The 21175-nt window shown below is 37.4% G+C and overlaps 1 protein-coding gene across 1 annotated transcript in view; it reads right to left on the bottom strand.

The window, feature by feature from the left end:
- LOC112050671 (serine/arginine repetitive matrix protein 1) overlaps positions 1-20384 on the bottom strand; it is a 35697-nt gene extending 15313 nt beyond the window's left edge. The window contains exons 1-2 of the mRNA XM_052883999.1: positions 20353-20384; positions 6080-6154 (exon numbers count right to left, since the gene is read on the bottom strand). Of these exons, the coding sequence (XP_052739959.1) occupies positions 6080-6154; positions 20353-20384 (107 nt within the window). The remainder of the gene's footprint in view (positions 1-6079; positions 6155-20352) is intronic.
- Positions 20385-21175: the final 791 nt, after the last annotated feature.

The raw sequence follows: 21175 nt of genomic DNA, 5'->3' as shown, positions 1-21175 counted from the left end.
ATAACACTCCCATGATATGCGGGCGACAGGGGAAAAGACTGCGCGGGTGTGAAATCGTGCCTGCGGGGAAGAGACGTGCATCAGTCGTGGGTTTTTCATTCATCGCTGAGTGTTACGAACGAAGTTGTCAAGCAATACTTCTGAAAAGAATGCATACTAAAAATCTCTGCTGCATAAACTATGAGATTCTCAATGCAATATAACTCTCATGGCCATATAGAAAGAAATCCTTAAAAGGTATATGAAAAAAAAATGTTGTTAAATGTACTATAGTTGTAGATAATCCAATTATGGAACATTCATACAGCATTGTTACGTACGCGGTACAAAAAAATGTAGGCAGAAAACCTCGTCTGTAGTGCTCTTGAAACTAGCGCGTAGTACCGAGTGCTTTCTGGAAAAACATCCCACGAGTATCCACGGCCGCAGACTCACAAAGTCATGTACATCACAGTCTGTACTTTGTGCCCTATCTTGAACCATCCTAGGTACAGCAAAGAAATACGTATATAATACACGGGGTTGTATTCTAGCCTGTCCCTAGCCACGTGGCACCTCGATTCTCTTTCTACGGTCGCAAACGCTTCGAAAATTAGAAAAATGTGTGACTAGAAATGCTAATAAAATAGGCTTATCATTATCATGTTGCCTTTTATGGATAAATCATCACACTTATAATATAAAGGCGAAAGTTTGTGTGTGTGCGTGTGTGTGTACATGAGTGTGTGTAAGTGTGTATGTTTGTTCCTCCTTTACGCTGCAGCTACTGAAGTAATTTGGCTGAAATTTTGAATGAAAATAGATTTTACTCTGGATTAACACATAGGCTACTTTTCATTCCCGCGAGATTTGTGAAAAACTGAATTCCACGCGGACGAAGTCGCGGGCGTCTGCTAGTAAAAATAAAACGATTTCAGGAAAGTCAGATTTTTGCTACTCACCTCTTCCTAATTTACTCCTCTAAACTGACGCTTGTTTAAATTTTACATAGTACATATTTATTTATATAATATTATACATGACCAATATGCCTCTTTCGCCTTTAAATACGTGACAAGCCTGTGCAAATTAAGTACGTCCAATCAGTCCTAGATAAGCCTATAAGCTATTTAATCAATTACTTAGGGTAACTGGTGTAGGAGGGCACAAGGCAAAATCTGTGTGAATATTTAACGTTTATGTTTTTTATTACCTCTTAGCTTACCTCTACCTATTCATACGGCTATCTATATTTGTGTATGAGGGTAAACAACTGCGAGTTAAGCCTGTAGACTGCAGACAACGCACGTACGATTACTTAAACGACAAGTGTCTACACGTGTGAGTCGCTACAATTATTTTTTAGGGCTCCGTACCGAAAAAGTAAAAACAGGGCCCTAAGGGTGCTTTTCCACCAGAGATGTGCTATATTGCTATGGATGCGTTTGATATCCACCGATCATAGTTATTGGTGCACGTAGCTTAGCACTGGTGGAAACGGATTCAACTAAGATATGTTTTTTATATGAAAGGATGCTATAGTGCTATGGCTACTATGGATGCGTGCTGTGGATCGTAGCGTAGATTTTACGGCATAGCACATCTCTGGTGGAAAAGCACCTATATAGAGTCAAACATATATTTGTTGTCCAGATTGCCTTCTCCTTTAAAACCATTTTCTCAAGAAGCTTCACGTGGCTATTGCATAAGGTGACGCGGTACTTATGAAGTTGAAAATACCAAACATTCAGGTCGATTTACCTATACGGTAGGTAACTAACTATACGAAAGTTGTCGTTACCGTTTACGAGAAATAACCGACCGGAATTATTAACAACCAACCAACAAAATATTCGGCTCACTGTTGAGCACCTCTCAGAACGAGAGGGGTTAGGCCTTAGTCCACCACACTGGCCCAATAAGGATTGGCAGACTTTGCACACCTAGAATTAAGTAAATTCTCAGGTATGCAGGTTTCCTCACAATTTTTTTCCTTCACCGTTTGTGACACGTGATATTTAAATTCTTAAAATGCACACAACTGAAAAGTTAGAGGTGCATCCCCCGGACCGGATTCGAAGCTACGCCCTCCGAATCGAAGGCAGAGGTCATATCCACTAGGCTATCACGTTTGTAGGAATACAGCAATGTTACTTCAAAGAATTTTTTTACTGTATTTCTTAGGAGTTTGAAATCTGGTAGTATTGTAACCCCGTGCCTCGGCCGTTCAGTCATCGCACGCAGTCATCACATTAATATTATAAATGCCAAAGTTTGTGTGTAAGTGTGTATGTTTGTTCCTCCTTTGCGCTGCGGTTACTGAAGCGATTTGGCTGAAATTTGGAATGGAAATAGATTTTACTCTGGATTAACCAATAGGCTACTTTTCATCTCAGAAAAGTTTATGGTTCCCGCGGATTTTTGAAAAACAGGATTCCACGCAGACGTAGTGGCGGGCGCCCGCGTCAATAAACGCAATATGAGACAAGCTATATCACCCTCAGTCAGCCAAGCCGCATTGGAAAAGGGTGGTGAATTAATATATCCTCATATAATATAAGGAGGTATGCTCTGAAGGGTCCTTAAAGTAGGCAGATAATGGTGATAAAAAAAACAAATATCAAAAACGTGGCGTAAGTACACGTGAACTAGGGTGAAGGGTGAACGTTCGTGGAGGCCCTGGATCGATGCCCGGTCCCGTCCCGGCCGAGTGCAATCCTCGGCTACGTATGGCGTGGCTTTAAACCGCCGCTCGACCGGTCGACTTTAATAATAAATCGTTCCGAGCGAGGTATTACGACGAGTTTCATTATTTATGATCGCACACGATGAACTGCGACTAGCTTGTGGCATCGCATTGTAGTTTTAAGCTGACTTTAAAATAGGCGGAGGTTTATGACTTCCGTGGGATTTAAGGCCTACAACGCATTACAGCATTAGCAAATCTATGTTCTGGTATTGCAAATGCTCACTGTATGTCTACATTCTAAATTTTTAGACTTTTATTCAAACTATCTACTAGTACGTAATTAATTTTTAAGTGCTTTGTTAAGATTCCCTAAAATAATGATAAGGCAATTGTTATTTAACATGGTTTTATCTATTCTGAAATCTATATCTATACTAATATATAAAGCTGAAGAGTTTGTTTGATTGGACACACTCATCTCAGGAACTACTAGTTCGATTTGAAAAATTCTTTCTGTGTTAGATAGCCCATTTATTGAGGAAGGCTATAGGCTATATATTATCCCCGTACTCTTACGGGTACGGGAACCACGCGAGTGAGACCGCGCGGCGTCAGCTAGTACTATATAAAATTCAATGCTGTTATAATTTAATAACTCAATAACGGGCTTACCTATCCTATAATTTTTGAGCTTTGTTCGGATGGTTTATGTGAAGTTTGCACAAAATCGGTCGAGTGGTTCTTCATTTATCACATTTAGTGTAACAACGTCAGAGTGTAGGGATAGGGTAGGGTGGGGGTAGGGTAGCGTGAGGTAGGCTAGGAATTGTGTAGGGGTAGGGTAGGGGTAGGAGTAGGGTAGTGTAGGTATAGGGAAGAAGTGCACAAAGCGAAGGTTGACCGGGTTCGCTAGTACGAGTAGAAAAATAAATTTACGGCGACTTTCATTACTTAACTTTACTTACACTGAAAAATAGGTTACAATTTTTGCAACAAAGTTACCGTTTGGTTTAATAATTTACTAGAAAAACCGCGTTAAATAAAAGTTGAGAAACTCGCGATTAACGATGCCTGTGAAAATGTATAGAACTTATTGTTCGAGGTTGTTGGCATTACAAGCAGCCTGAAACTTCAAACCACGTCCCTAAAAAAAGTTGGTCAGGCTAGAAGAGTCATTTCACTATCTTAACTGTGTGTCTTTAAAGACATGATGATGATTTTGATGAACATATTTATTAATAACTGATTTTTTTATGAAAAAAAAACTTACCGTCTATAACTATGTCAACAACTCGATGCAAAAGTAGATGGGTAGGTAGGTACTTAGAGTTGAGGCGTGTAGAATGTAGGGCTCTCAGAACTTTCTGCCCGCTAGGCAAATCTGAACAACAACTGGTTGAGCTAGTTTATACTGTTTTTCACGAAGTCCCTTATGGTATAAAATTTATTCAACTAGTTAGCCTTTCAAATTCGCCCGACGGAAACAGTTTTGAGAGCTCTATTATTCTTCATTCTAGCAACTTTAATGGTACCTCCAATAAAGAGCCGTGATAGCTCAGTGGATATGACCACAGCCTTCAATTTGAAGGGCGTAGGTTCGAACTGTTCCGAGAAATGCACCTCCAAAATTTCAAGTTATGTGCATTCTAGGAATTGAAAATATCTCGTGTGTCAAACGGTGAAGGAAAATGAAGGAAACATCGTGAGGAAATCTACTATACTTCTTTACTACACTCGTATTTATTGGACAAATGCAGGCTACAGACCTTCAGCTTTAACTGTAGTTTTATCTAATCGAAAGTTTGATCAAAATCTGTAGAAAAAACTGTACAGTTCTCAGTTTTGCCTACACTCGGAGGATTTAACTGAACAGTTCAACTGTAAAGTTAAAGCAGGTCTGTAGCCCGCAATCGTCTATAAATACGATTTACGAATATTGTAGAGAAGTAGAGTATAGTATGAATGCAGTATAATAGAGAATACATCGTAGGCATATATCTTTTTACAAGTAGGTTAAAAATAAACTACATAGATACGAGTGCTTGTAGTTGATCCATACACAATGTAGGGCTCTCGAAAACGCTGTCTGCTCGCTACAGCAAACTGAATAGTTAACTACTTGGGCTAATTTCATTGAGAGCTCAGAGCCTCGTCAAATATGTATGGGGAAATTAATTATATTTCACCTTGGGCTTTAACCGCGTATCATAAGATTGTGGTTAATTAGTGTATTAATTTTGATTTAAGTTAAAACGGGGCCTGTAACCAAGTGGCACGTCAATTCTCTTTCTACAATCGCTAACGCTTCGAAAACTAGAAAAACGTATGGGAATGACAGATTCGATTGAGAAGTTGATCACGTGACCTATCGGTAGCAAACGTCACTCCTATACATTTTTGAATGTATAGGAGTGACGTGATGTATAGGAATGTATTTCGAAGCGTTTACGATCGTAAAAAGGGAATCTGAGAATTCATACGAATGATGATGGTTTTGCTTTCAGTCCTAGTGTGGAACAGTCAAGCCGTTTCTGAACGAAACCCCAAAACGTGATAAAATCAGCCATATTTAATTGCTATTTAAAAAAACTATTTGATTTTTAGGAATATACTTTTTCCATTATTGATCCAGCGAATTTCTGCGACTTGCCAGTTGATGTCGTGAGTCGACCTGCAGGCTAATTCACTATCTTTGACGTACGCTAGTTGACATATATACGAAACTAGCGGACGCCCACGACTTCGTCGCCCTTATACCTCCTTAGTCGGGCCCTCTCGCAAAACCCGTTCATAGTGGACCTCTACTATCTATAAACTATCACAATGCCAAATTTCATCTTTGTATGTAAGCGGTTTTGAAATTTCGTGATGAATGACCTTTCGCATTTATATATTAAGATTAAGTTTGAGATTTTATGTAACAAATGTCATCTGGTGCTTACTGGCGGATATCTTATAGTATGTAGATGACATTTTGTCAATTGATTTGTTGTTTATTTTAATAGATTGATAATAAAGGCCAAAAAAGGGAATAGGCTAGCTAGTCGACCAACACTGCGCTTTCTAGTGCACCTAGTTTCCAGCCTTCTAAGTAATATATGAAATTTTAATTTATGCAAATAAAACTTAATATATTATTATTATTAAGCAAATAAATAGAGTTATCCTACTAATATTATAAAGGCGAAAGTTTGTGTGTAAGTGTGTAAGTATGTTTGTTACACTTTTACGCTGCGGCTATTGTAGCGATTTGGCTGAAATTTGGAATGGAAATAGATTTTACTCTGGATTAACACATAGGCTTTTCATCCCGGAAAAATCCACAATTTCCGCGGGATTTGTGAAAACTGAATTCCACGCGGACGAAGTCGCGGGCGTCTGCTGGTGTACAGATATTTTATAGATACGCACCGGCCGATATTTACGGGCTCAAAGGGCACATCGATCAAGGTCTTCCGGTCTGACTTGCTGACTCTGACGCCGCGTCTGCAAAGTTATTACTCACCTTAATGAATATGCCGCTCAAGATGAAAATTAAATTACGAGGAAAATTAATGGAAAATGGCGTTATTTTATTTTACGAAAATGAATGTCACCAAAGGTAATTGAGGAGAAATTCAATTTTGATAAATTGTGTGGCAATTTTCTGAGGTTTACTTTATAAAATAAAACTTAAAATGCTGCACCAGAAGAAAAAGACGGTGTAGGTTCGTAATATTTTTTATATTGGATCAGATAATATAGTCTGGCGGAAGATCCTGACTCAACACGCTACCAACAAAGAGTCTGATCTGAGTGAGATAAATATAGATAATAATTTATTAGCTACTTTCCAGTGAAAATTCTATCAAAATTGTTTTGTTTTTTTCGCTTGCAACTCAACCTAGGTACTACCCTTATCCAATCGAACTATGAAATCTCCTAACAATAGTATGTTGCCCTTAGTAACCAAATAGCTTCGGATTTGATTTAAAAATGTAATAAAAAAATATAAAATGTAGTACTTGTAGAGCTTATTGTGCCGTGGGAGACTAACATTCTGAAGGACTACAGTATAAAAGTGAATAAATATTATGACCTAACAAATGAACTAAAAATTACTATGAAGTTAGTCTTTACGCCGTAGAAGAAGGTACGAGAGGATTACCAGCAAAATCTCTCTATAACTTGCTTAAAGACCTTGGCCTCACTAGAAGTGCAGCTAGTTCTATATTAGAACGAGTATCCAAAGCTTCTCTAATAGGATCTTACCAAATTAATATAGGATAGGCAGGGTCAACAATACGAGCAGAGAAGATGAGTGTTGATCGATCGTCAAGAAATTCCTTAACCCTACATCCTGTAGTCACAAGTCCTGGACTTTGCTCAGTGTTTTTCTCTCTACCACACGATGGACCCGGCACATGCACGGTGAATCCATGGAATGCTAAAATATTCGTCTCTCTGATAATACTAAATGTTTTTATATATAAATTTATTTCAGTTGTATAGGATAAGTACAGACACGTGCTACTTTTGTGTTTGAATGAAGAGTTTGCTTGTTTGTTTTCTTGAACGCGCTAATCTCAGCAATTACTGGTCCGATTTGAAAAGTTGTTTCAATGTTAGATAACCCATCGATATCGATATCGATGAAGGTCATGGGCACTCACTCTATCTATGGTATATATTATCCCTGTATACCAACAGGAACGCGAACCACGCGGGTGGAACCGCGTAGCGTCAGCTAGTCTAAAAATAAACCTGAGTCTTACATACAGAATTCGTAGGCGTTAATCTGAGGTGGGGGCAACGGGGGGTAAGGTGGACAAAATGCAGGTGCATTAATGATTTGCGTTGCTGGAGGCAATTAGCCCCCGCGCCGGGCAACGGGGTCAAAAGGACGACCCCACACACGCAAATCGATCACGATTGTTACACTTTGTAAAAGAGAATCTATGTTTATAAGAAATTTTCAAGTACAAGGAATGGGCCCATCGAGATTATTTATGTAGCAATGCAGTATATTAGGGCTGCCGCTGGTTTTTTTTTTAAGAAAAAACATTGAATAAATGATAACTGGACGAATCGATAGATCGATTCCTGCTTAAGTTCTGTATATAACTTGAGCAGGAATCGATATGTCAGTCAGTACCTTCCTCTTCAGCCACTCTATCTATTAAATAAAACTGCATCAAAATTCGTTGCGTAGTTTTAAAGATTTAAGCTTACATACGGACAGAGAAAGCGACTTTGTTTTATACTATGTAGTGATAGTGAATGACGTACCCCCATTTTACATGTAAGGAAATATTTTATTTTACGACTTTGTTGACATTTTTAATGTTCACACTCAAACTTAATCACAGCTTTCAAGAAGTAATAGTCTCTGTGCTAAACCGAGGACAGACAGACAAACAAACGGACAGATATAGGGGAAGCTATAAGGATTCCTTGTGGAATACGGAACCCTAAAACCTATTATGTATGTAATGTATGTAAACAAAACAAAGGCCTGTTTCAATGAACTTTATACTCGGTTGAGGTCGCCATGTACACAACATCAAGTATAGGAAGTGTAATAACTTGGCACGCCGCGACAATTTATAAATTCTGGCAGTGGAATGGTCTTTATATCCTCAGATGCTAGATAAATGTATCTACAATATATATTTAGTTTGGCGTTCCTCAACAAACATGGAGTAAAGAATTTTGAGATTTTATCCTACTAATATTATAAACGCGAAAGTTTATATGGGTGTTTGTTGCTCTTTAATGCCGCTACTACTGAAGCAATTTGGCTGAAATTTGGGATGGAAATAGATTTTACTCTGGATTAACACATAGGCTAATTTCATCCCGGAAAAATACATGGTTCCCGATGAGATTTGTGAAAAACTAAATTCCACGCGGACGAAGTCACGGGCATCCGCTAGTTTTTCTAATATAACATCTGCAATTATTCTGAGGTTCTGATTATAAATCGCATCTTATAGTCAGCCATTTACTTATAATTATCATATCAGCCGATGGACGTCCACAGCAGGACACATGCCTTTTGTATTTTGTTTGTTTATGCCGTTCCAAACATCACGATTCTGAGCCGCCTACATTCAGCGAATCCCTGCGACTCGCTTGATGTACTAGTTGTACAAAATAATTCTAGATTCTAATAGAGAACTCTAAAATCTAAAACTAAATGCAAAATGTATTTTAAATGCAACACACAAGTGACAAGTCCGTCAAAAATTTCCAGAAAATCGTAACTATCGACGCTATTCGTTTTTGCCTATCATTTGCTTTGAAAAAACACATTTTCAGCAATTATTCCTGTATACATCATAAAATATGTACCTACTCCATTTATACAAGAGCGAGCGCATTCGCCACTCTAATGTGACCTTTTTAAAAATTCACTAGATAAGTGAAGGCATCAGAAAAATTTAATAAATCTCGTACATTATCATACGAGTCTATAGCTTCTGACATTTCAACTGAATGTCTCAAAGGAACGTCTGCGCTTTGAATAATCTCGAGAGACATCCGAGTGTATGAGTGACTCTAGAGGAACATAATAGAGGAAACGGGGCATGTATATGTATAATGATCTCTCTAGACATAATTATTAAGAGCTTTTAGTGTTCTGGGTCACGGGAACTGTGAAATCTCTCTGGCAGATATGTTCAAGGTCTCCTTTGTTTTAAGCTTGAGTTTTTTTTTAAATTATTTGGTATATATCATACTAAAAACCGTGATAGCCCTTTGCCTCCGATTCCGGAGGGCGTAAGTTCAAATCCGGTCCGAGAAAATTTTCTTAATTCTCCTTGGTGATACCGTAATAAACAAAATAAAACCAATATTCAAATGCATCTTTAGCATATTTTTAATGATCAAGAGTATGTAATAGCCTTGGAGACGAAATTTGGAATTAAGACCAACCCCGCAGCTTCAGTTTTTTTTTTATTTTTTATTCTTTACAAATTAGCCTTTAACTACAATCTCACCTGATGGTAAGTGATGATGCAGTCTAAGATGGAAGCGGGCTAACTTGTTAGGAGGAGGATGAAAATCCACACTCCTTGTCGGTTTCTACATGACATCGCACCGGAACGCTAAATCGCTTGGCGTTACGTCTTTGTCGGTAAAACTAAAATATTAACTCTGTATCCTGTAGGTACTGTAATTTATCAGAACAACAAGTAAAAGCAAAGAAAAAGTTATTCGTAGCGTAACTTACCTGTGATTTTGAGAGAGAAAAAAATAAAGGCTCTGAGAGCCCGACGGGACGGGGGGAAAACAAATTTATGTAGAATGGGCTTCCAGAGGCGTGCGTAGTTTTCAGTTAAGCTAGCGTAAAAGAAGTTTGCACAATAACGAATTCTTTGCCTCGCTTTTTGTTTTTCCAAGCTCTACGGCGCTGCTACGAACTGCGTAGTATAAAGCTACGGAGACGTGAAAACGTGTCTAACTTCTTTTGAATTGAAAAATCTTTGTTACTACTGTCTGAATGTCTGTGTTAATGAACTGCCTCGTTTGTTCAGTGGTTAGTTTATTCGGCTTCAGATCATGAGGTTCCAGATTTTAGTGCTTTGCCAGAATATGAAATACTAGCTGACGCCCCATGGTTCCTGTTCCCGTAAGAACACAGAAATAATATATAGCCTTCCTTCCTCGATAAATGAGCTATCTAATTTTGGTAATTTTTGAGGATTTTTGGGGGGGCGGGGCTTATCGGGGCGTTTGTCTATACATCTGGTTGATATCATGGGCGTTCCAATTGATAATATTAGTATAGATTAGTATAGATTGAGTCTTTCTTTCTTTATTGAGTCGCTGGTTGTGAAGCTGAAGCTGGCAATGGGCAGGGCACATAATTCGAAGAGCTGATGGACGTTGGGGCCCGCAAGTGCTGGATTGGCAACTCAGCATCGGAAAAAGCAGTATTGGTCGACCCCCACTAGGTGGAACCAGGACATTAAGCGCGTGCCAACGGGAGCCGTTGGATGCTGGCGGCTCGAGACCGCTTTGTTTGGATATCCGTGCAAGAGGCTTATTATATCCAGCAGTGGCTGTTCATCGGCTGTAAATGATGATGATGATGAGTTTTTTGTCTAACAAAACATTTTTAGTAGTTGGGTCAGTGGAGTCAGTGATGTACATAGTTGTACCTCGAAAAGTGGCTTTAATCAGGCATAGACACATAGTACGTAAAGTGTTTTTCAGATAGCATGGGTACGGTGACAATTGCCTGTATGACGTTCACAATACGTAATAATATCGTGAATCGCGGCAAACTTTTAAGAGTGAAACGAACTGTCACCCGCACCATCTTACATGAAACGAACTGTAATAAAACTTTTACAATTTTTCGATCATGCATACAACCATATACCTTTCTCCGAGCTTGTAAAGTTTTTCAAACTTACTGCGAGAAGATTGGGATAGATTTCTCCAAAAGAGCAAAGTTATGATTAAGTTTTTTCCGACTCTTCGCTGATCTAAAACATTTTTTCACTTTTTTTAAGTCATCTGTTTTGATTATCAATCTACTACTAATTTGGAATATAGAATACTAAATGTTTTCATTTTTTGTTATCCTATACTTGGTGTACTGCGAAAGTTATTCTAGAAAGTAGCTTTTATTACCTAACATTTCGTTAAAATTTTAATTAATTAAAAAAATATCGAGATCACCAAAAATTATAAAAGATTTACAAAAAAAGATTGGCACACGTTATTATAACATTTAAGGGTATGTAATAGTTTGATTGACCTACTTTTTATGAACGAAACGAAATAGCAATTTTCTATTAAGATCTACTTAGAGTTCTACTAAAGTAAGTAAGTAAATAACGTAACTTTCTAGTGGTAAAAGAATTTTCAAAATCGGTTCAGTAGATCCCCCTCCCCTACAATACTTATCATAAATAAAGAAAATATAAAAAAAATAACATATATTTGATATCAATGCGAATTTTTTACTACAATATTTGTGAAGTATTTAAGACTGAAAATGTATTATGGACTTATTTTAATTTACATTTTTTGGACATAAACAGTAGTTACTAGTAGAGTTACAATGGAATAAAAATCCTTCACAATAAAAGGATCCAACTTAATATTCCGTAGAAGATCAATAAATTATAATCTTTTACGAACCAAAGCGCTGCGTTGCCTGAGGCTGTATGGAAATCAATCAGATAAGCGGCCTAGCTGTGCCGATAGCGCACGTCGCGGCCTACATTCATAGCGCCTTTATTAAACACTATTTTATACCCACGAAGTATATGCCCGTTTTTGAACAACTAGAAGAACCTCGCAGTTTCACTCGTGTAGTTCCCATTCCTGTAGGAATATGTAGATAAAAGAAAAGCCTATGTTACTTACATCCTTATAATGTAAGAGTAGCTTGCTATATTGGTATTTTTTTTTCAAATTGGTCCAGCCAATTACCTACTACTAGCCAAGTAGCACATCGATTCTCTTTCTACGATCGCTAACGCTTCGAAAACTAGAAAAATGTATGGGAATGGCAGATCTTGATCACGAGCGACCTGTCGTTAGCAAATGTCATTCCCATGCACCTTTCTAGTTTTGTAAGCGTTAGCGATCGTAGAAAGAGAATCGACATGCCACTTGGCTATAGTTTATTAGTTTATTCGTTACATACATACAAATAAATCCACTTTATAATATTGTGTGTAGACTACTTATCGTCATCAACCCATATTCGGCTCACTGCTGAGCTCGAGTCTCCTCTCAGAATGAGAGGGTTTAGGCCAATAGTCCACCACGCTGGCCCAATGCGGATTGGCAGACTTCACACACGCAGAGAATTAAGATAATTCTCTGGTATGCAGGTTTCCTCACGATGTTTTCCTTCACTGATTGATACGCGTGATATTTAATTTCTTAAAATGCACACAACAAAAAGTTGGAGGTGCATGCCCCGAACCGGATTCGAACCCACACCCTCCGGAATCGGAGGCAGAGTTCATATCCACTGGGCTATCATGGCCCATGAATATACTCGTTTTTGAAATACTAGCAAATGCTCACGGCTTCGCGTGAAATTAAATTTCCAGTAATCGTATCCGAATAACAGCCAAATTCATACAGTAACAAATTACGACATGAAAGAGTAACAAATATACATTTCATCCATAACAATCATTATTATAACCATCAGTTTTTCGCATGGATACATTTTCAACTGGGAAGATATCACTGAACGTCTTTTTTACATCTATGTGTATACGGTATAGATATCGGACATTGCACAACTCTACGGTCAGCAAACTATTGGTTTTCGTCAAGTTAGTGGGTCAACTTACAACTATAATCTGACAAATTTTCGAACGGGAGGAAATTACTAAAAAAGTTTTTTTTTCTTACAACTTTGATACTATTCCTCAACCCACCGACAGAATTGCAGCTAACTATTTATATCCCGCATAGAACAACACAGACAACGACTGGTCAAGTTTTGGATCGGGTGGTTATCGCCCGCGAAAACTGTTCCTGGTTTACGAACTAATTAGTGGCAGCCTTACTTATCATCAAAATTCAATTACAAATTCTTTACGCTGTCAGTTTTCGCAGGAAAACTGACGGCCTCCGTGGCGCAGTGGTTTTACAAGACGGAGGTCCTGGGTTCGATCCCCGGCTGGGCAGATTGAGATTTTCTTAAATTGTCCAGGTTTGGCTGGTGGGAGGCTTCGGCCGTGGCTAGTTACCACCCTACCGGCAAAAGACGTACCGCCAAGCGATTTAGCGTTCCGGTACGATGCCGTGTAGAAACCGAAAGGGGTGTGGATTTTCATCCTCCTCCTTGACAAGTTAGCCCGCTTCCATCTTAGACTGCATCATCACTTACCATCAGGTGAGATTGTAGTCAAGGGCTAACTTGTAAAGAATTAATAAAAAAAAAAAAAAAAAAGGAAAAGTAGCGAAATAAAGTTGTTAAATTGTACGCCTGCCTAACCTAGTTCGATGAAAAACAACTTCGTGACCAAGTAATTGTTAGCGTTTATTAATTAATCTCCAGCAGACGCCCACGGCACGAAATCGTTCGCGTGGAAATTGGTTTTTTCCATATTTCTTTCATCCGATACTTTTTTTGTTTATAACACAATGAGTTGGACTTTGGGCTTTCGAGAGTTTTACAAGTTTCTTTTTATATTTAACCCCTTCAAGAATAGAATTTCATAATCATTAATATTAATGTTAAAAAAATATTAATTAAAAAAATAGTAATATATTCATAATCATAATTAGTAGACGTATACTACTAATATTATAAACGCTAAAGTTTGTATGAATGTTTGTTACTTTTACAGGCAATACGAATTTGGATTTGGCTGAAATTTGGAATGGTAGATATATAGGTTAGCCTTAGATTAACAGATGCATTTATCCTGAAAAATCCATCAAGGCATATTTACCGGTCCGCGTAAAATTCAGTTTTTCACAAATCCCGTGGGAAACACGGATTTTTCTATGACAAAAACAATCTCCTCTATCTTCCAGTGAAAGTTCCATTGACATCAGTTCAACGCTTTCAGAGATAACCCTAGACGAACAAACCGTCAAAATTAAAAAGAAGCTTCTTTAAGTAACCGCACCGCATGTAGGATGCGGAACGAGGTCAATAGACCTCGTTCAGCAGCGAACGTGTTAAATTAACATCCTATAAAAACTTGAAGGACTTGAGAAGACACAGTTATTTTGAAACAGACAGACACTTTCTGTATAAAGTATTGATATAAGTCGTTGCACGATATCATTTGTATATTTATACAATAGAAATATGCTTGTAGAATGCTTTGTTCCCGGAAGTGGGAATATTATATAGCACGACGGGCCGACGCCGTTGAAGCCAAAGAGATCGTGATTCAGGACTTATGCTGCCAACTAAATCTCTATATTAAAAGAACATAACAAAAGCTTCCGGTCACTACAAGAAACATTATATTAGTCTTTATTATACAGAATGTCCCGTAATTAATGGATAAAATGCAAATTGTGGATTAGTAAAGTTAGGCAAGTGGGCAGTTATTATAATACATTTTGAAGAAAACAGTTGGGATGTGATACTTAAAAAATTTTTTCTTGTATTGAAAACTTATATACATTTTTACCAGCAATTTTGTAACTACAAAGATTAGACATAAGTTGTATACCAATTTACAAACCTCGATAAGTGCACAAGATTTTAAAATAATGGAACACTTCAATTCCATAAACACTTTTAATCGGGACATCTTGATGAAAGAAAAAAATATTGCACACAAATCTTCTTCTACAAAACAAATAAAATATTGGTATTTATTAAAATAGTATTATAGTAGGTACATTGCTTACTTATCCGCAAAAATCAGATCGTTAAAATCTTAATTACAGCAGCTGTAACACTGAAAAAACTGATTTAAGATAGAGAAAATTTAAAAATCCAAAAAAAATATATGACATGATCACTGTAGGGATTTTTGGAAAATAATTTAAATTAGTTTTAGATAATTAGGTATCTACCATTTGCGTTTTATCCATTAATTACGGGATACCCTGTATTAACTCTCTCTTTTTAACTTTTGAGTCATTGACCTTATCAGAAGTGCAGTAAGTTTTATATTACAAATCTGTTGAAAAATCCTATAAAACATGGCTTTGCAGGAAGAACTTTTAGTGATATTGTTAATTGAATAAAACCATCATAAATAAACGTAAGTACCAAATTCCTCAAAAAAACTCTCCCTCCTTTGGACGTCGTTAAAAAACCAACAGCGTTATAATGAACTAATAAATCCTCGACGAATGCCTTTTTTCCCCCGAATGATAAGCAATTTTGTAGTTAGCGTGACTTCCTTTCGATTTGCCGTTGGAAATGAAGGCAGAACAAAATGAGGGAAGGAAAATAAATCTCGCGGCGGGTTTTCCGCTAAGTTGGTTTTGAAACGCGACAGGCGACGCGAGATTGACATCACCACGCGATCATTATTGCGAAAAGTTTTCCTCAGAATTATATTTTTTCACCTTCCAAATATCTACTAAAAAAACCTGCCTTGACTTATCCATAATAATAATACATATGCGAAAGTAAATCTGTCTGTCTGTTACATTTTCACGGTCATACCGCTTTACCTATTTAAATGTGGTAAGTATAGAGATAAATTAGACCTTGGAGCAGAACATAGGCTACTTGTTTTCCCGAAAAGTCCAAGATTATCGCGGGATTTGTAAAAAATACAATTTCACGCGAACGAAGTCGCGGGCGTCTACTAGTTTGTCTATATGTATAAAAGGATTGCTATAAAAGATATATATAGGATATAAAAGGAAGGCTGATTATCGTAGCATACCCAGTAGAAACTGCTGAAGATACGGACTTGTAATTATTTATTGTGAGTATCCCAAAAAAAATAAAATTTCAGGGAGGTGAATTAGGAAGGGGAGTTCTGCAAGAAAGTCTGGTTTTTAGAAGGATCAGAACAAAGCAGAAATCTGATCTGAAATGAGATCTATCAAGTAAAATGGCCCAAAATTCAAAAGGGCCTATATACTCGTAAATTATAAAAGAATGAAAAAAAACATTCTAAAAGCTAGTTAAAAGTTACGTAGTCACGGAGTTTGATTAAGTTTTTACTGTTTGAAAGCCTGAAAAACCAATTTAATATCCATCTATTATCCACTTCAGTGGAATTGGGGAAATGGCGGGCATGGAGTGAGAAAAATCAATTTTACTGGGACTACTTTAGGCTGTATGTAACCTCAGAATTATTTTTAAGTTAGCCCTTAACTGCGAGCCGATGGACGTTGGGGTCCCAAGGTGCTTGCATGGCGACCCCGCATTGGAAAGCGCAGTGTTGGTCGACCCCCCACTAGGTGGACCGATGATATCAAGCGAGTCGCAGGGAGCCGCTGGATGCTGGCGGCTCGAGACCATTGTGCTTGGAGGTTTATGCAAGAAGCCTATGTCCAGCAGTGGACGTCTATCGTCTATAAGGTAAGGTAACTGCGATCATACTTGATGATAAGTGATGATGTAGTCTAAAATGGAAGTAGGCTTACTTGGAAGAGACACAAGTTTATTGTACCCGTACCTCTGCCGGTTTCTACGCGACATCGTACCGGAACGCTAAATCGCTTGGCGGTATGTCTTTGTCGGTGGTAACTAGCCACGGCTTTGCCTATTACCAGACCAGACCTGAGCCAATTTAGAAATTATAAAACCCTGAACTGGCTCGTGCTGAATCGAACCCAGGACCTCTGTTGAGACCCACAGCAATACCAACTGCGCCAGAGAGGTCGTCTAAATTAATTAAGGCAAAACCCGCTTACCCCGCAGAATAAAAATAAAAGATAAGGTAGTTAAAAAAATAGCATAGTAATAGTAGGTTAGGCACAGAAAATATATGTAGGTACGAGGTATAGGCCTAAAATTGTGAGTTTGCATTACCGTTTAATAGTGTTCTTCACTAAACTGTACACGGCACTGTACTGTATACAGTAGAAGGATAGTTTAGGAAGGATACAGTAGAACGGCAGTCCAATAAGAAAGTACTTTTATTTTCGACCTTTGTATGTCCTTGTTGTAAAGTTGAGATGAGAAATATTTATGAAAACATTATATTGCGTTGTGTATTATTTAAAATACTTTACCGAAATATAAAACAAAACCATTGTAACAATTTTACTATTTTGTAAAACCCCATTAAATAATAACTTTCTGTGGAAGTTCATTTTTCAACCTGCTTTTTTTGAAAAAAAAAAAAAAATAGATTGTTAATAACAACGTTTAGGTACCTATTTGTTTGAGATATCTATACTCTTTGCACGTGACAAAAAATTAAGCTTGAGATGAGTAAATTACGAGAAAATCCAATGACGATAATATTATACATGATAATCGGATTAGTACAATGGCTGAGTTTGTGGCCCCTTTGCAGGAATTCACTAAAAAAATAACATATGTGGGGATTGTACTATAAAACTTACCTAATACGATGGCCACGACTGCTCTGGCAAGAGATGCAATGCCAAACAATAACAGGACACAATTCAGTTCACGCATTCAGTAAAAAATTAAAAACATTAATAAGACTTGGTTTTTACTTAATAAAAATCTAATCTCTTTACGAGAGATGAGATACCTTCAGGAAACCTACGTCGTAAGTAAACGTACAGCTACGTAATAAAACAGCGCTGCGTAAAATCAAGTGCAAAGTAAAAAGAAAGAAAATAAATTTATTCAGATTCAGATTTCAGAGAGAGAAGTTACAAACAGTATCCTACCCTAAATACAGCATGTCTGTCTGTAACCCTTAAAAAGAAAGGGTGTACAGCTCAGCATATGCCGTGTACTTTATACAAGCATAATACACGGCGCTGATTTTCAGCTGAGACCCGTGTGACGCCACAGCTAACATAAAAAAAATTGTGAACAAATTCAAGTGAATTATATTCAATTAAAAGCAGCAAATATTTAAAAATAATAATTAAATTATAATTAAACTACAGATGTAAAGATATATAATGTAATTTATGTATAGTAGTACATTTTTTTGCTTACAACGTTAACACGATAATAGAGTAAGATCGCAAAAGCACGTGAAAAAATGTGAATCATAACATGTTGTGAAAAAGTGGCACGCAGTACTGTCCACTACCCACACGTTATCAAAACAAAACCACACCGAGAGTATCGATTTCCGAGCAACAGTTAGCGAAAATGTTTGCACAGCGGCTGCCACTTTTGATGTGTAGACGAAAAATTTTCCACTTAACATAAAAATATTTAATGGAAAAGCTATACTTACAATGTTCTTTTTTAGTAGAAAACACAGTATTGAGTAGAATTAACGGGGATCGCGTTTGGGCTTAAAACGTGGTGGATTTTACCGGCGGTCTTACTCACGTTTGCCCCGCGCGGTTCTACGGTGGAGTGAGACTGAAGACAGCACATGCTCATTGCTCATCCCTCACCCCTTTTATTGGCTTAGGTTAAAGTTACTATCACACCTTTCTGACTAGACGATCCAGAGTCGTTTACTGACCTATTTCAAAATTCGAAAGTCCAGTAAAATCTGAATTCCTGTGGGAATATCGGAATAAAAAGGAGACTGCGCTATATCAGACTCTCAAAGCCATGACTGAGTTTGTAACCCACATACATTACACTCGCATTACATATTTAAAAGAGAAAGCTTATTTTTTGAAAACTTTAAAACTTTTGCGAAATTTTCCTATAAAGCATCGGGGTAACACAACAATTTCTCAATTCCAAGTTGCTTCTGAGAACGTAAATCTTGTGATACAAGATTTACGAGAAAGGAAACTTAATATTTAATAGCTAGTAAAACTCATCTAGCATTAATAAGAATTTCCCCGTCATTGGGGCTCGATAAACTAATCTACATTTAACTTTTTGTGTTTACCCAATTTATTATAGAAAGTTCTGCTAGCAGGTAATTAGGAAGGTGTGGTAGGACTTACAAAGTTTTCACTTTTTCGTATATAGATACGTTATATTAGTTTTAGTATGTATTCAATTTAATTACACTCGCAGATTAGAGATGTTATATAGCTTTTGCTTTCAGCTTTGCCTGCGGGAACTACTGTATAATTTATCTATGTTTTGTTCACTATATGTGCGTCTGCTTATAACAGTGAAATTATCTACTACCTATGTATGGATATTGACCTCTGCCTACGATTCGGAGGACATAGGTTCGAATCTGATCTGGTCTGAGCCGAATATGGGCTGTTAATGACGATATACTCGTATAGTTATATCTTTTTATGGTAATAGGTAGGCTTCAAAGAGCAAGCAGATGATCCACCAGATGGTGAGTGGACACCATCGCCTATAAGCAAAGCAACACTGCCCAAGGCAGACAAGGAACACGTCATATACAAACTGGCGCCTTGTGTCCATCAGGGTATATAATATCAAATAATTTAAATTCTATAACGATGTTTAGTACAACTCTTTGTAGATACCTATTAATGTTCGAATTTCGAATTCATCTCTATCTCTCTTTGTTTAACACGATACTGTAGAAAGAGAAAGATAGAGGTGAATTCGAAATTTTAAACTATTGCATAGCTTTTATCGCGGGCTTTGAGCGCAGCGACCGAATCAAGAAATTCCGTAACGAAAATAAACCTAACATCCAAACTGTAAATAAATCACTTTCTTTTTTATTTTCTGAGAAAATAAAAATACTGCATAAATAAAATAAATAAATAATTATAATTGCATTAATTGATAAAAAATGCTTTGCCGCGGCAGTCCCCGAGTGCCACATTTATTATATAGTAGTCCTTGACTACAATCTCACCAGATGGTAAGTGATGATGCAGTCTAAGATGGAAGCGGGCTAACTTGTTAGGAGGAGGATGAAAATATATACCCCTTTTGGTTTCTACACGGCATCGTACCGGAACGCTAAATCGCTTGGCGGTACGTCTTTGCCGGTAGGGTGGTAACTAGCCACGGCCGAAGTCTCCCATCAGCCAGACCTGGACTAATTAAAAAAATCTCAATCTGCCCAGCCGGGGATCGAACCCAGGACCTCCGTTTTGTAAATTCACCGCGCATACTACTGCACCACGGAGGCCGTTAGAGCTAATAGTTACTTATTGACTACGGAACCCCAAAAACAAGGCAAAAGGTTCCTGCTTATACAAAACAAACGATTACTTACCCTTTGGGTACGGCTTTGATTGCAATACCCATTTTTCTGTTCACTAATAAAAACTGTTCACAATAAATTTTCAATTATAATTTACAAATATTTTTTATACTTTTAATTTTACTGTCACATGAAGAAGGTTCACATTCACAACAACAAGGCGTGGGCGTGTTCCGTTGACAACACTGACAGAGTTAGTTCAAAATTGGAACCAGAGCTAAAAAATGCGAAATCAAAATAGATCGTTAATCCAAGGTTAATCCACTCAGACCAAAGCCAAATACCCTGTAATCAAAACATTTATACTATTGACCTCTGAGGATGAAATTTTAGTGACCAGGATAGATATTCTACCCGCGACATCGTGCGCGAGAAAATCGGTGTAATGGTAATGATTGTAAGTACCGTTGACTGATTAGGTGACCATTTTTTTTAAATACAGAATGGTCAGGCATAGTAACTTACCCTTAAAAGAAATAAGATATCGTGTTACGAGTGGGTACGACAATACCCTAACGGTCAGGGATCGAACCATGACCTCTCGGTAATGAGTCCGACCTCTTTGCCGTTGAACTATTGAGGCAAAATTTTATTTCGCGAACAGACAGTAGGTAAATGATAATATTTTCAAATTTTGAAATTTTGTTGTCGAGATGATTAGTATAGATATCAATGATGTTAAATACTGTTAGATGTGTTACTAGGTCATGAAAAATCGAGCGCTCAAAAGAGGAAATTTCCACATCTCAATGTTAGTTGTGGTCAACAACGAACGTTATTTAAACAAATATTACCAAAATATCGTCTACAATATCGAGTTGTGTGTTCAGGAAGT

This window comes from Bicyclus anynana, chromosome 10, assembly GCF_947172395.1.
Source record: "Bicyclus anynana chromosome 10, ilBicAnyn1.1, whole genome shotgun sequence".
In the NCBI taxonomy this organism is placed as follows: domain Eukaryota; kingdom Metazoa; phylum Arthropoda; class Insecta; order Lepidoptera; family Nymphalidae; genus Bicyclus; species Bicyclus anynana.
The sequence above is the reverse complement of the archived record's forward strand: the minus strand, read 5'-3'. Positions and strand labels throughout refer to the sequence as shown.